The sequence below is a fragment of the Hirundo rustica genome, chromosome 2 (genome assembly GCF_015227805.2).
Source record: "Hirundo rustica isolate bHirRus1 chromosome 2, bHirRus1.pri.v3, whole genome shotgun sequence".
Classification (NCBI taxonomy): Eukaryota; Metazoa; Chordata; class Aves; order Passeriformes; family Hirundinidae; genus Hirundo; species Hirundo rustica.
Window position 1 is genome coordinate 79,848,150 of NC_053451.1, and position 15,028 is coordinate 79,863,177.

Here is a 15,028-nt window from a genome sequence, read left to right on the forward strand (position 1 = left end):
CTCACAAGCAGATTTGGCTACCTGGAGTTGAATCCCACACCAGGCACAATCAACCTGCCACAGTGTTAAAAATTCAGTCCTCTGTGATTTGAAAATTGGAGTTTTAAAAAACCCTCACTTTTCTTGCCTTGATATATGTTTATGTAACTGTAGCTGGTCAGAATCTTTTGACCTTTCTTCAAACAACAGAGGCAAATTTACCCTTTTTAGCTAAAATTGACCTTTTCATCTTCCTATACCATTTCTCTGAAATATTAGATAGGTATATTTTCACTTGTGGAGGAATAAGGAAGGTATGAAACAAAGGAAAAGAGACAAGAAGTATGTCAGCCTTCTGGACTCTGTACTCACCTTTCAGAACTCTTAACACAGTTCACCAGCTGCAAATTTGCCTTGAAAAGTACAAATGTAATAAAATAACCTGAAAGAGAAAATGCAATATTTTAGGTAATCAGAAAGCCAGGTGAAGATCACACAGAACAAGACAATACTGGGATACCATGTGGTTTGTACCATCTAGCATGTTGTATTACCTGCAACCAATTAGGAGAGCCACATTTTTGAAGTCCTTCAAACTATTTCATGCCTTGAAATTCCTGAAAAATAAATCGTGAACAGAGTGTTCAAGTAACATTCTTTGACAAAATGTAAAATGTTAAAGGTTTTGACCAATAATTCAAAATACTATACCTTTCATGAATATTCTGAGGTCTCTTGCAGAGGGTAAGCATGTCAGTCACGCTTGGGTTTTTCAGTCAGGCATCCTTTCCACAAGAAGTGTTTGCTCATCTTGCATTCCAGTATAACACCACTTTGAGGGTTTTTTTCTGTACTTTAATGAGTTAGTATTTATGTAGTAATTGTAGCAACTGCATATATTACTGTGTGCTTTTGTTCTCCCTGAAATGTGCTCATACTGAAGCCTTAGTAGTGTGGTGCACTTCAGTGCAATTATCAGCATCATTCAGTGCTGTCCTCACTCTCTGTCCTTACTAAATATTTCTGTGTTCTCATTATAATTCCATATAACTTTGAATAGATGTTTAAATGTGACAGCCTAAGATTCATGCGGAATCCACCTGAGAGTTGTTGTAGTGTTTCTTTCTTTCACTTATAAATTTAATTTAATAAGGCACTTTTTGACTAGCAGGCACAATACACATTTTCACCACATTTACACTACTGTTCTTTGTGGGAAAAAGATATTATTTTTAGAAGAAATCTGAATCTGGCTGGTGAAATAAAATGGATTATTAATGCAAATTGGATAAGTCAGATTTTTTTCTTTTCCATGTTTTTTCTTGTTTCCTTATGTCTCTAAAGCAAAAAACCAAATAGTCACTTATTTTCTTTAGTGACCGCTCAGGCAGTTGAGCTATGCTAGGAGACTTTCCTTTGTGATTGTAATTATCATTCTTGCCATGGTGTTTCAGCTTCTCTTCTCACAGATTTTTACATAATAACAATTTTTATAGGGCTGTAGAAGAATCAATAAAAGCATTGCAGAAGAAGAAACTTCAAGTGGCTATCCAGTTTACCACCTCTCTCGAAATGGGATCAAATCCATACTTGCAGCGTTGGAGACTCCATAGCCCAAAACCTCTGCTTCACAACTGTGCTTTGCAGTGATCGATAACAGCGTTCATGTGGCACAAACCCCATGAAACAGAGTAACTTCTTTCCAATGGATACGTGCATTCCAGTATTTCTTTTTGTTTGTCTTTGCATCAGGCAGGTGAAATCCAGTGATGCTGTACACTTGTAGAGATTTAGGAAGGTGGTGACAAAGTGGATTTTGCACGGGATGACAACAATCATCAACCAAACTTACCTGGAACATTTGTTCTGAGAAACGAATGGGGTCAAACCCTCAAAGTTATGAAGAAAGAAATCATACTCTTAAGAGAGAAAACATAAAATATATGCCAAGAAATTTGTTGCAAGTCAGAACCAACTAATACAAGCCATTTATTTAACAAAGGAAAATTTCTAATAAAGGCTATCAAAGGTATATTTTCTAGGATCATTGAATCATAGCATCATTTAGGCTGGAAAAGGTCTTTTCTCATTATCTGTATTAGTCTTCGGGGAGATTTTATTTAGAGATAAACTTTACAGCTTTCCTAGAAATCATTGTATTTTGCAGAAATACTTACAGGAACAAAGTCTGAATTATCTTCTAGCATATTAACAAACTAGAATAGGATATTTAATTCAAGCAATTCTTTCTCCCCTCTCTCCCACCCCCATGCTCCTCTCCAGCCCTCAGCATTCTCAAGTTCAAATAAAAGATAAACGCATTTCATTCATCTAGTTTATGAAACTGAATGTTCCACTTAAGCATGAGTTATGTTACTCCCTCAGGACCAGGAAACACATCAGACAAATCTTTTCTAGAATAGTGAAAATCTTATTGCACACCTCTAGGATCACTTTATGGTTATATTATAGCATCAGCTGTAATGAAAAGCAAATAAAAAGCCGCCCATTTGGAAAAATAAATAAATAAATAAATAAATAAATAATTTCCCGAACTGTCATAATATGTATTTTATATATATGTAGCAGAGTCTTCTTCCCTGGAGATATTCAAAAGGTGTCTGGATGTGGTTCTGGGCAACTTGTTCTGCGTAGTCCTGCTTGAGCAGGAAGGTTGGACTAGACGACCTCCAGAGGTCCCTTCCAATCTCAACCATTCTCTGATTCTGTGAAGTACAGTTCAATGCACACCAGAATCAGGTTTTGCACTATTGACACTTTGATTCTATTTTGGGCCATGTGAGATTACTTTTAATTTGCTAATTTTCCCCACCATTCTGTGCTGTTTACAGCATATCCTCAGCACTGGCGAGAATGAACTGATTTATACACAACATCTTGACTGGACCTGCTCTACTCTCTCTACTTCAGAAAGCCAGTGGGAGTAATAAAGGACCAGACCCCATTCTTAAATAATGATTGAGCAAGGAATGACAGTCAGGAGAACCACAGGCATAAAACTTGCTTTTAATAGGAAAAGCAGTGCTTGCAACAACACAGAGTGAGAGAAAAAGGGGAAGCACTGAAGATATGCAGGAGAAAGTAAATTTGCTAGAAGTGGTTATTGCCGCTGAGGGAAATGCATTGTAATTTTCAGAATGGAATGAAACTGTTTGCTATTCAGAGGTACTATTAAAATGGACCTTGTTTTGAAAAAGTTGTTCCAAATATTTCTAACGCACTTGCACTTATTTCATTTTTCAAGGTTGAAATCCCCACCTCAGAATGGATTTATGTGAAGAGTTAAGGCCTTTGTGCTCCACCACGGGCAATGGTGATGCAAAGCCCTGATCAGAAGTCAAAGTACCAGGACAGTAGTTGCTACATCCTGGCCTTGGTTCCCATGCCTAATTGCACAAAGACCTCAAGGCGGCAAGGTGAAGGTTGGCTTCTAAACAAGGATGTTTGGAAATGGGACACTTCCCTGGGAGTGCAGCAAGAAAGCTGCAGGAAAACAAAGATGCCCAAGATATCAGTTTTGCTGCATAATGTAACAGAAGATGAGCAGGTGAGACACCTAGGACTGAGTGCATGCACCATCTCTTGGTAGTCAAGGGCTACTAATGTCCTTCCTCATCTTGGGGAAGAAGATGTCAAGCTGCAGTTCAGCATATAAAAGGGAAAAATTAAGTTTGGATAGAGAAGGATGCACAAGAGAGACATGAAGAGAGACATACCTATGTGTAATGCATGGTCCTTCTATACAATTGGTTATATTGAAACATTCACAATTTGATTAAAAAATAATTTGGCAAGGTTTAAAAAGTTTGGGAGTAAGGTCAGAGGCTGCAACAGGCTTAAAATTCCGTTTCAGCACAGCAATTTTCTCAAGTTGAAGTTGCCCATGGGCAGTTTTACTGTATAGAGGTATTGCTTTAGAAAAATGCTTCTTAATTCAGGTAGACAAAAATTAAAATTATGCCAGAAGCAATCTTTTCAGAAGGGCCATAATGAGTTCTCTCTTCTTGTTCTTGGCATAACTGCCATTTCTTCTTCTGTCAGATATTCTGAATAGCTGAGTCACCTAATTTTATGAAGGAGCTCGCAGAATTTACAACTAAAGCAAAAATAGGAACTAGAATCTCTCATATGTTGAGAGTTTGAATTTTTCTGTGTTACTTAAACTGAACCTAAAATTTCAGCTGTAAATCTTATAACTTATTTTCCTGTTTGTAAAATTCCCCTGCATCAACAATGCTGTCACTGTCATTAACATGGAAACACTGGCAGTGCTCAGGACCAGTCAGCCCATCACTGGCAATCTCTATCACTTTGCCCACCAGACAGGCCATGAACACAATCCTCTTATGCTGGAAGAGATGCATTGCAAGTGTCATTAGATCAGAGCTTATTTAACAATTTTGAGTCAGTAACAAGGAACACTAAACACTATTTGTTCTTTTCCCCAGGAGAGAGAAGACTCTGTAAATGACTTACAATCAGCCCAAGAAAGCATTAGAGGATATGTGATCCATTTTTTTTTCTTACTTGACAGAAGTTCCCTCATTTTCTCTGTGTTCCTCAAAGTTTTTTGCTGATGATGCAGGAAATAGATTAGAAAACTCAGTAAATGTAGATTAAATTAATAGAGTAAATAGATAATTAAAAAAAATAGATTAGTAAACGAAAACTTTATTCTTCTGCCTTTGAAACTTCAGAGGAATTCAGGTGAATTGATAAGAAGTCATTTTACATACAAGACTTTGGCAGAAGCCATGATCTGAAGGACCAAGTAGAATTCAGCAGGACTGAAACTTGGCGGGACTGATTTCTGGTTCTATCCTTGTATCTCTGAGAACTTAGTGAAGTCCAAACAATGGTTTGCCCAGATTCTCCTCTCACTATTTCAGACTTCTCCTGAAAAGGAGAAAGTTCTGTGCTGATGGGAGAATTCTGAATTTCAATTTTCAGAATCTAACTGTTTTTCCTGTATAAGAAAGAATGAAGCTTCTATGATATCAGGGTTAAAATAAATAAATAAAATAAAATAAAATAAAATAAAATAAAATAAAATAAAATAAAATAAAATAAAATAAAATAAAATAGAATATATAAAAGTAGGGGGTTTTCTTTCGTCCACATTTTTCCTCTGCAGGAAACACACCAAACAAACTGACATTTGTGGAACCCTGGAGGTGTCAATAACATTTCACAGTTCTCATATAACACAGAATTTCATTACAAATGTTTTACTGAAACAGTGCCAGGTTGCCTGTATCTAAACCTGGTTTTTTTAGAAGTATTTTACTTATTCTATCTGTCAAAGTAATTCCTGGAAAATCAAGGCACACAATTGAAAAAAATGATTATAAACAGTGCACTAAATTTTGTTAAGATTTAATACTTACAGTATTGTATTTACATTTATCAATAGTATTTTTACAATGAGTATTCATTTGAATCAGTCATTGTTTATGTTGTCATTACATGAGTTTAAAAATAGAAGTTTCATGTTAATTTCTACAGTTGTCCCTGTGCTGTATTCTTATAGAGCATTAAAAAGAACCAGAGCTGCAAAACTTCTCAAATGGTATCCAAGAAACTTCATAATTCAGAAATCACACAGGACCCCTGGTTCACTGCCCCTCATTGCCTTTACTTAATCTGTACTTCAGATCAGTATTCCTATTAATGCTGCAAATTTACCTGGGACGTCTCACTGACAAAAGGCAACCATAAATATTAAAACAGTGACCTATAAATGCACCTTATATTGAGAACAGTAAAACCAACAGTGGCATGAAAAACTGCAGCACAGAGTTACCTAAATGATAACTTCAGAAATGGGTCTTGGAGACCTAGGCTTGCATTATTCACTTACTGTGCCTGAGTAGTTACTTGATATGGAATACCAAAAGGAGTGATCATTATTAAAATATTCAGGAAATCTTTCTACAGAAGTCATGGTTCTGAAATCTTCTTCACTGTCCATTTGGTACTTGGAAAATGACTAGCTGTAGTCTATGCTCTCTAGTGTGCAATCCCTGCAAACGTTTATGTGCAGATATTTGTAAGAACCAGGCTAGAATTCTTTAGGAAAAATTACACCCTTTATGAACAGACACGTTTTGGTTAATTTAGAAGGAAGAAGTGAAAAGATCTGAAACAGGATCTAACTGCATGACACAATTGAAATATGTACTGAAGAAGTACAACCCCTCTCTTTTTGCTGTTCAAGCATATAAAATAGCCAACAAGCAATTTATCTTTGATAATGAAGGCAATAGATGTACTACAAAGGGATACACTATTATGAATACAACATGTATGTATGAATACAACCAGTAACATTTGTGCTAAACAAGGCTGTGAGAATTCAGATAACAGTCAAAATAATATCAAAACACATCTGACTCTTACCTTAGTATTTTATTGATTGCTGTCTCTTTTTCCAGAAGGTTTCTTGCTCTGATGCTGAAAACAGATTTACGGAGCTATAAAATTAAGAAAAAGACAGCATACTTTTTAATTGTCTTAAAATATAACGTGTATGTTACAGACCAATTAAACATAATGATGCTGAGTGCATAAAAAAAGATGGTGGAAAACAATCAAAATGCTTATGTACATATTTTGGCCTTCCAATCCCAGTCCTTAAGTAGTTCTGTGTAGAAAGAAGCTGATAGTTTTGATGGCTAGCATAAATTTGCTTTATTACACATTTCTTCTCCAATTGGCCAAATCACACTGTTTTGCTACTCCTTCTCCATATGGATTTTGACTAGGCTTGATCATACTCTGGAGATGCCTTGATTGTACAAAAGAGCCAGCAAACAAAACTCAGACGCATCATTTCAATGTCTTTTTTTCTCCCACAGATGCACAGAAAAAATGTGTTGAGCAAAATATGCTTATGCTTGCCTCTGGTCATGAACAGTGTTTCAGGAATCTTCTTGTGAACAGGACTTCCTGAATGTGAAATGAAAGAACTGAGATATATGAAAAAACAAGCAAGTGATTAACAAACATGGCAAATCAAGGAGCACACCACAGCTGAAGAATTTAGCTCAGGAATTGCACCTGTGATGAACAGAAAGCCTCTGGCACATTGTAACTCTTAAATCTGTCAATTGTTTGAGATCATTATCTTGAAGAAAACGGTTGAGAGAGATTTGGAAACTCTTAGCAATCTGTGTCCTGGCTTTGATCAATCTGAAATAGAATCTTTAAGCACATTTCTTCACATGTTCTTTAAATTTTCTAAAACACTAGCTCAAATCCAGACTTATTTGACAAATAATTTTGCCAGAACTTCTCTGAAGACTCATATTTACTCTGATTCATAATAAAATCTTACTTTGTAGAGAAACAGAAGCCTAGGAAATACCTTAAAAACTTACTATACTGGCTGTACTTGATAAAATGGACACTGCTTTTTAAACCACAAGTGTAACAGCAAGCTACAATGTCTTTCCTACCCCTTGCCTTTACAATTGTGGCTCCTTTAACCTTTCTCATGTCCTAGCTCTCCTCAGTACAGCCTGTAGAAGTAATAACACAGATGATTTGAAAACACCCCAATTTTGAGAATCTGTGGGTTCCTTAAACAACCAGCAACTTGAAAATGGAAATGAGGTATGCAACACTTCAGAATGTAGTTTGGAAAATGAGGTATTGGAGTTTCAGTTAAGATTACAGAAAAAAAAGAGTAATAAACTCGCTGCATATTTGAATAGAAAGAAGGAAAATTTCCATTGCCTGGATATGGTTAACACAAAAATAAACTGAAAATCCTAGTATGAGATATACCTGTTGAGGAATACATCCAGTGCAGGCAGCTGGGTGTGCAGCTGCAGTGTGAGCTGCAGGTTGAGCTCTGGGGTTGCAGGAGCCTGAGGCCAAGGCAAGAGGCCGTGAACTGATGACCCTTTGGCTTACAAAGGCCACAGGGACCTGTGGCACTCAAAGACACAGGAGGAGCTGACCCCAGACTTTTGCTTGCTTAGACTGTGAGGGTGTAAATCCCCAGGGTGCCTTTGCTTGGGGTCTTTCCTTGGAGGCACCCAGCTCAAGCTGCTATTTTTTTATTCAGTTATAATACCAAGATTAAGTAATTTTAAGGATTTGGATGTCTGGGACTCTGCTTTGGGAAACCTGCTGTGATTGTGTAAGTGTGGGCTGTGTAGCAGGGGAGGGGAATTGGCACCAGCTCAGGTGATTGAATAGTGACTGCCAAAGGGGCTCCTGGATGGTCAGACAGGAAGTAATATACCATTATAAAAAATATTCTGTAGGTATAAATATATCATCTATTGAAACACATTTGTGTAGGTTTTAACTCATTTGCAGTATCATGACACAGGTTTAGTGAATTTATCAGCATTGTACTTTATTGTGGATTTAGAGACATGTGATAAAATGCTGAAAGCAATGGCAACTCTTTCACATATTTTCTTTTTCTAATGTCACTGAAATTAATGTCAGTGGCATCCTGTGTAACTGTTTTCCCCTTAGCAGAACTGCAGAAAGAAACCTCTAAATCATGGGAGCACCTATTTTACAAGATGTTAGCTAATAATTTTTTAGGGTTCAAACTTACGGGGATGAGGGTGGGAAACCGGAAGTTTCATCTCCGTTCTTTTCTCCTGTTATAAATAAATGCTTTAGAATAATTGCAACTACCCAAAACTGTTGTAATGCATTAATTGGGTTTATATTTCATCAGATTTGCAATGTTTTTTCTATGTATCATGTGACCTGTCCTTGCCCAGCAGCGCCCATCGCCCACACTGAAATGTAACCTCTGTTCCCCTCCCATGTATCCCTTGTTGGGTGGTGCCTCTGGGCCCTGCCTCTGGGCCCTGCCCCCTGGGGAAAAAGCCACGGCGAGGGAGGGGCCAGGGCTCCCTGGCACCTGTGAGCCATTGGGAAAGGTCTCCAGCAAGCAGAGCAGGACTTGAGAATAAAAGCTGTAATATCCAACCCGGGGCCAGAGAGCCAGACTCTTACTTTTGCCATCGGCGGCCGTCTGGTCTTGTGGGGAAAGCTACACAAAACATCAGAGGAAGAAAGCGTGCTACCTAGTAATGCGTTATGTCCATCTATTTCTAGTAACAATTCTTGTTAACATCTTAGAAACTGAAAAGATTTCTAACATAGGAAGCATTAATTTCCTACCAGTTTTCTAGTTTTTGCCCTTCTGATCTCAGTAATAAAAGCTGAGTCATATAAATTTTACTTGAAATTTTCTACAACTCCTTATCTGTCATAGACCACCTCTTTCCAGTGCTTAAATTAGGTGACAGAACACCTTGGCCTTAAAGGTTGTGGCCCGAACAAGGAAATTTACCCAGGTCATCAACAAGCTGGTGCTGTGACCAATACCCTGAGGAGCCTGTTCCAGAGCCCAGCCACCCTCTGGGTGAAGAACCTTTTTCTAATATCCAACCTAAACCTCCCCTGACACAACTCCAGGCCATACCCTCAGTCTTGTCACTGTCACCACAGAGAAGAAACCAGTGTCTGCCCCTCCTCTTCCCCTCATGAGGACATTGTAGACCGTGATAAGGGTCCCTCTCACTCTCCTCCAGGCAAAAGAGGTCAAGTAACCCCAGCTGCTCCTTATATGGCTTCCCCTCCATGCCTAAGAAGTAATAGGAATGGAGAAAGGTATGAGAACAGGGTGTTGCATCACATTACTTGCGCAGAGTACATTTGATTTTCCTTCACTTTTTTTCAGGACTAGCTGTGAAACTTGCAGCTGAGACAGGGCATCCTTAGGCACTGATCTTGGCCTAAGCACACCCAGTGGACTGCAGCTTAGGTGAAGTTTGAAGGCTTTTTTTACAATCCTGTCTGTGTCTGGACTGTGATGCAATTTAGATTGGAGTCAGGTATCCATTCTTTAGTCCAGGAATACATAGGCATATACAAGATCCTAGAGTTTGGTGCCTAGAGATCTCAGTGGTCCAAAATGGAATTCACAAAACAACCTAGGCACCTCCAAGAATTATGACTTTTGGAGACAATGTTCCTCCTTTCTCTTTAGAAATCAGGAGCCCTTCTTTAAGCAGAACACTGGTGAATTTATCTTGAAGTAAAAATATTCAGAAGAAGCAATACAAGAAAATATTTTTAGGTAAGCGCAATTGCTCTGTTTCTTATATTCAAAGGAGTCAGTCAAACAGCAACATGCATGTCAATATGCATGCTGAAGAAAATCAAACATTACTATAGGTTTTTAAAATATGCATCCTTATTTCTATATTAGATAAATGAACTAAACTACTTCCCATTTAATTTTCCAAATTTGCATAGCACACCAGGCAAATGCAATGGGACGGTAAAAACAGAAAATGGGGGTGATGATCAGTATCTTGTTTAATAATGTCTAGATGCCTCATGCTGGTGTAGAACGAGGCTGACAATTAAAACTTATGATACCTGCCGAGTTCTGGAATGTTGCAGAGGAAATTATAAACAGTGTTAACATACAAAAGACATTACTCAATAAGACAATGTGAAATTAAATAAGAACAGTACATTCTACTGAGATTATTTTGGGCTATATCTGTTTAGCCTGCTGGGTTTTTTTATTACAGATTGTGCTGTACTGTGAGGACACCCTCAGTGTATCTTTATTAGCCATTATTTATTTATTTATTTACTTCTCTATACCATGTATAAGTACACCTCATGCAGAAACCACAATGCCATATTGCTTTCTTCTGCTATAGAACATTATTTTTTAGCATATGATGCTGTCTTGAAATCACCTAACAGCAGCTGATTACTCTAAAATATGTTTTCAGCAACACGCTTCGTAGAACTCTTGCACGTTACTTTAAACTGCAAGGACCTGCTGCAGCAGATCAGCAATTCCCAATAGTACTTCCTGGATGAAAAGGCTGTAGATGGATATACAGTGCTGCTACTAAACCATGAATAAAGCTTGTATCTTGGTTCTCATGTGTCTTTATTTACACAGACATGACCACAGAATTAGGAAATCTGCAGGTACTGCTTCTCTTCCACAGGTGCTGGCACCCTTCTCTGCTGCTGCTGGCAGGACAGACTTCAGGCAGACAAAATAACTAATTTCAGTCAGAGTGAACTTGGTCTAAATGCTACATCCCATGAAATCCCATTTGTCGACAAGGACAAAGCAACCGTTGTAAAATAAACTAAAATCACAGAACATTGTTGCTCTGCAAGTGCCACCCACTGCTTTGAAAAGGTACTGCAGACACTTTCAATAATAATGTTTATTTAGAATTGTATTTCAAAAATCCAGGCTTTCTACCCTGGAAGAAGAAAATCCTTAGCATATGATCAAAATCAAAGAAACACAGAATATCTTTGTGAAGAGTCAGGAACTGACTGTGGACCTGTCCTACATACTAGACAAACTGGCACAGCAGTGCTGACTTCAGGGGGATCTATGCCAATTTATACCCTCTAAGACATGGCTGAATGGTTTTATGTTTTGAGAAATGCTGTATATTTTGGTTTAATAAGGTTTGATGTATTTCTCTAGCAACATGTTTGCAGTGCCCAGACCTCAGCAAATGCTATATGAATCAGTTATTTTCAACTTGAATTTGATAAATAATTGTATGCTATCAACAGGTAAAATCTGTGGTGATGTAGTTTATGAGTTTTGTATCAGATTACTTCAAAGTTGGCAGAAGAGACAAGTGTTGGTAGGTATTCAGGAATACAAGGTGAGACAAGGTCATAAATCATGAAATATGAATATCTGAAATGCTTGTTTGACAGTAGGAAAAAAAAAAAAAAAGCAGTGCATGCAGTACATTTTTCTAAGGTAATTTCTTAAGTGTTACATGAAGACAAGGAATTTTGGCCTAGTGTTGTTAATAATGCTCTTACAGGCAACTGCAGGATCATATGGGAATAGTCTGCTGTGCCATGCCAGAAATTCCAAGGAAGGGAAAAAAAAAAAAAAAAAAAAAAAATCATCCAAAGCTTCTGTTTCAGTTTGGAATTTGTTGTATGCCAATGGATGGTTTATGTAGACTTGCAGAATGAACAGATTGTTAGGTATTATATTGTTATTTAAACATGCAGAGCTTCTAGGGAAAATATGAAGAGTCAGTACAATAAGCAATGTATCAGAATAATTTTTACAAAAGAACAAGGAAATATTTGGGAAGAATCTGTTCAAAGCTTGAGCATTCCATAAAACATAGGATATTCCTGGCCTGCAGGAGTTTGCTGTGTAGCCTCTCAAATGCAAACATTTGTTCAACGACATTCTGCCAATGTATCTTTGGTTTGAAGAGACTGGACTCTTTCAAAATGTGCGTGATGAAAGTCACATGAAGAGTGATGGAAGGCCAGACTGCAAGTTTTTGGTAGATACCTGACAAACTTCACAGAAACTTAAGCAAGTTAAGTGACTAAATCCTATAGGGTAGCAGGGAATTTCTTAGGCTCTTTTGAAAACTCTGCGTAAAGACCGCAATTATGAGGGTCTCTAGAGATCACTAATCCATTTCCCTCTCTCAAAGTAGAACAGAGTATTTTCATTTGTATTTTGAAAATCTGGCCCTTTTTGAGGTTGTCCTTCATAAAAAGCAGGCTCACTACACAGTCAAGAAAGTGGTCTAGCATTAGATAAGTGCCACAAGGACTCAAAGGCTGTCCCTTTGGATCAGATGTCTAGAATGAGAAGTGGGCATAATCTCTAACTCTTGGGAGTCATTGACCTGAAATAGCCTTGATTCATTTTATAGCCCTTGATTGCTGCCTCTCTCTTAAGGAAGATAAAGTTCTTCTAATTAGCTGACTACTGGTCTGGAAAATCTACACGTCTTTTCATAACCAAGAACCTTTTCTAATTAGGTCTGGGAATGTGAACAAGGCTAATATTAGCACTTATAAAATCTCCAAAGTCCTAAAGAGAGGATAGTCCATCTCAGACACATGCAGGAGCAGCTCCAGGGAAGGAGAAGAATCCCTCTCTTTTACGCCTTATGATAACATGTTTGTTTTTTTTTTTTCCCCTTTGGTATACCTGAGTTTTAAACTTTCATAGGTTTAATGGGTAGATTTTTTGTAAAAGTATAGAAAGGTTTGGGTTGGAAGGGAACTTGAAAGACCATCTAGTCCAGTCACCCTGCAATGTGCAGGAACATCTTCAACTAGATCAGGTTGCTTAGAGCCCCATCCAATCTGAAAGTGAATGTTTTCAGGAATGGGGAACTCACCATCTTGCTGGGCAACTTGTTTCACTGCTTTACTACTCTCATCATAATTTTTTTTCCTTATATCTGGCCTGACTCTACCCTTATTTAGTTTAAAACCACTACCCCTTGTCCTATTGCTACAGGCCCTTGCAAAATAAAATCTGTCCCCATACTATCAGCCCCCTTCAACTGCTGAAAGGCTGCTATAAGGTTTTCCCAGAAGTTTCTTTCTCCAGGCTGAAAACCCCTTTTTCAGCTTGTTCTCATAGAAGAGGCAATTCATTCCTCAGATCATTTTCACAAATGCAGCCTTGGATAGGTCTGCCTCCTTTTGTTTTCTATCTACTCAGTGTAGGATTCAGGGAGACCCTGTGAAAAGTTGATAAAAACCACAGTGTAAATTACTCATGGCAGCCAACAGCAGGATCTGAGGATTCCTGGCCAACCTGATGTGGGGTTTTTATACATTCAGCTGGGTGTACAGCACTGGAGGAGAAGCCTGCCCTCCACTCTTTGAGCTGGGGATCTTGAAGCTCTTGGGAAGAAGGGACTGTCAGGCTGAGCTGGACTGGGAATGGAAGATATAAACAGGGAGTTTCAAGGGAAAGGTAAGGAAAGCTTTTACTTCTGGTCATAGAAGCACATGCACTTTCCCTCAGTAGAAAGAAGTGATCATTACTATTGTTAATCAGTTTTTGTGAATGAGTCCTTTGAGTGGATGGAGGAGACTGAAGAGCTTGGAGACAGTGATCTGGATTCTTCGGTAGAAGCAGGAAAAAGCAATGCAGAAGGTTCGAAGAGAAGGGCTTTCCTGTAACTCAATCCCTCATCGACTCTTTCCTCCACACCAAACTGTGTGCTCTTTGTTAAAGTACAATTGCACTAAAACTTTTGTCATGTTTGTAATTTTGTTTGGTTGAAGAAAAAAGAGAAGTATGAACACATCCTTGTATTTTAATACATCTTCACAGCCTTTGTATCAAACACTTGAAATATTTTAGTGTAAAACTGATGAAGTAGAAAGCAAATGCCAGAAGGAAGTCCTGAATTACGGTTCTTTTTGAAAATGGCAAAGTATCCAGTCCCTGGCCTCCTTTCTCTCAAAATGTAACTGAAAACTAGCATTTTTTCAGGCAGACTTTTGAATATACTATGCAGAGGCAAGAGTGACAAAGCCATTTAAAATCATCAGAAGTCAGAGACAGACCACAACAGAACAGTTTTGCTGCTATTACTGTTGTGTCTTCTCTACTCTGAAGTCAAACATGGTCAGAGAAGTAAAACATTGCCAGCTCAGATGTGTATTCGGTAAAATGCTTGGTAAGAAAAAAATCTATGACTTGATTACTTAGACAAGACAGAGGGACATTTTTACATATGCGTTTTATATGAAAAAAATAAAATCTTTAAAATGCAAAAGAGACAAAGAGGTCAGCTGATTCTCAGTAAAGCTGGAATACATCACTGTATATTAACTTTATTAGAAAGAACTGATGAGAACAGACATGGGACGAAAATCATGTTTGAAAATCACGACTGTAATGAGCAAGGAAATGCTGGATGTATAAGCCATTATCATTCCAGCAGGTACATTGTTTTAATGACTTTTCTGAATGTCATAACAAGATAGATTTTGTCATTATCCTGTGAATGACATAAATAGCTAAGACTTGAAGCACTTGGCTGTGTTTAATTAACAAGTGGTATATGGAAACTGAAATTGTAGGACAGATTTCAATTCAAAAAAATCAAGAAAATGAAAAAAAAGTTTGAATTATTTTTGTTGATATCCATATAATTCTGCACTACAGAAAAAATGTATTTAAAAATAAATAACCTTT

The 15,028-nt window shown here is 37.7% G+C and overlaps 1 protein-coding gene across 9 annotated transcripts in view; it reads right to left on the minus strand.

Moving 5' to 3' along the window:
* Nucleotides 1-15,028, minus strand: part of NALCN (sodium leak channel, non-selective) — a 236,712-nt gene that overhangs the window by 36,768 nt on the left and 184,916 nt on the right. For all 9 annotated transcript variants that reach the window (XM_040055952.2, XM_040055951.2, XM_040055949.2 and 6 more), the window contains one exon: nt 6,400-6,473. In XM_040055952.2, the coding sequence (XP_039911886.1) occupies nt 6,400-6,473 (74 nt within the window). The remainder of the gene's footprint in view (nt 1-6,399; nt 6,474-15,028) is intronic.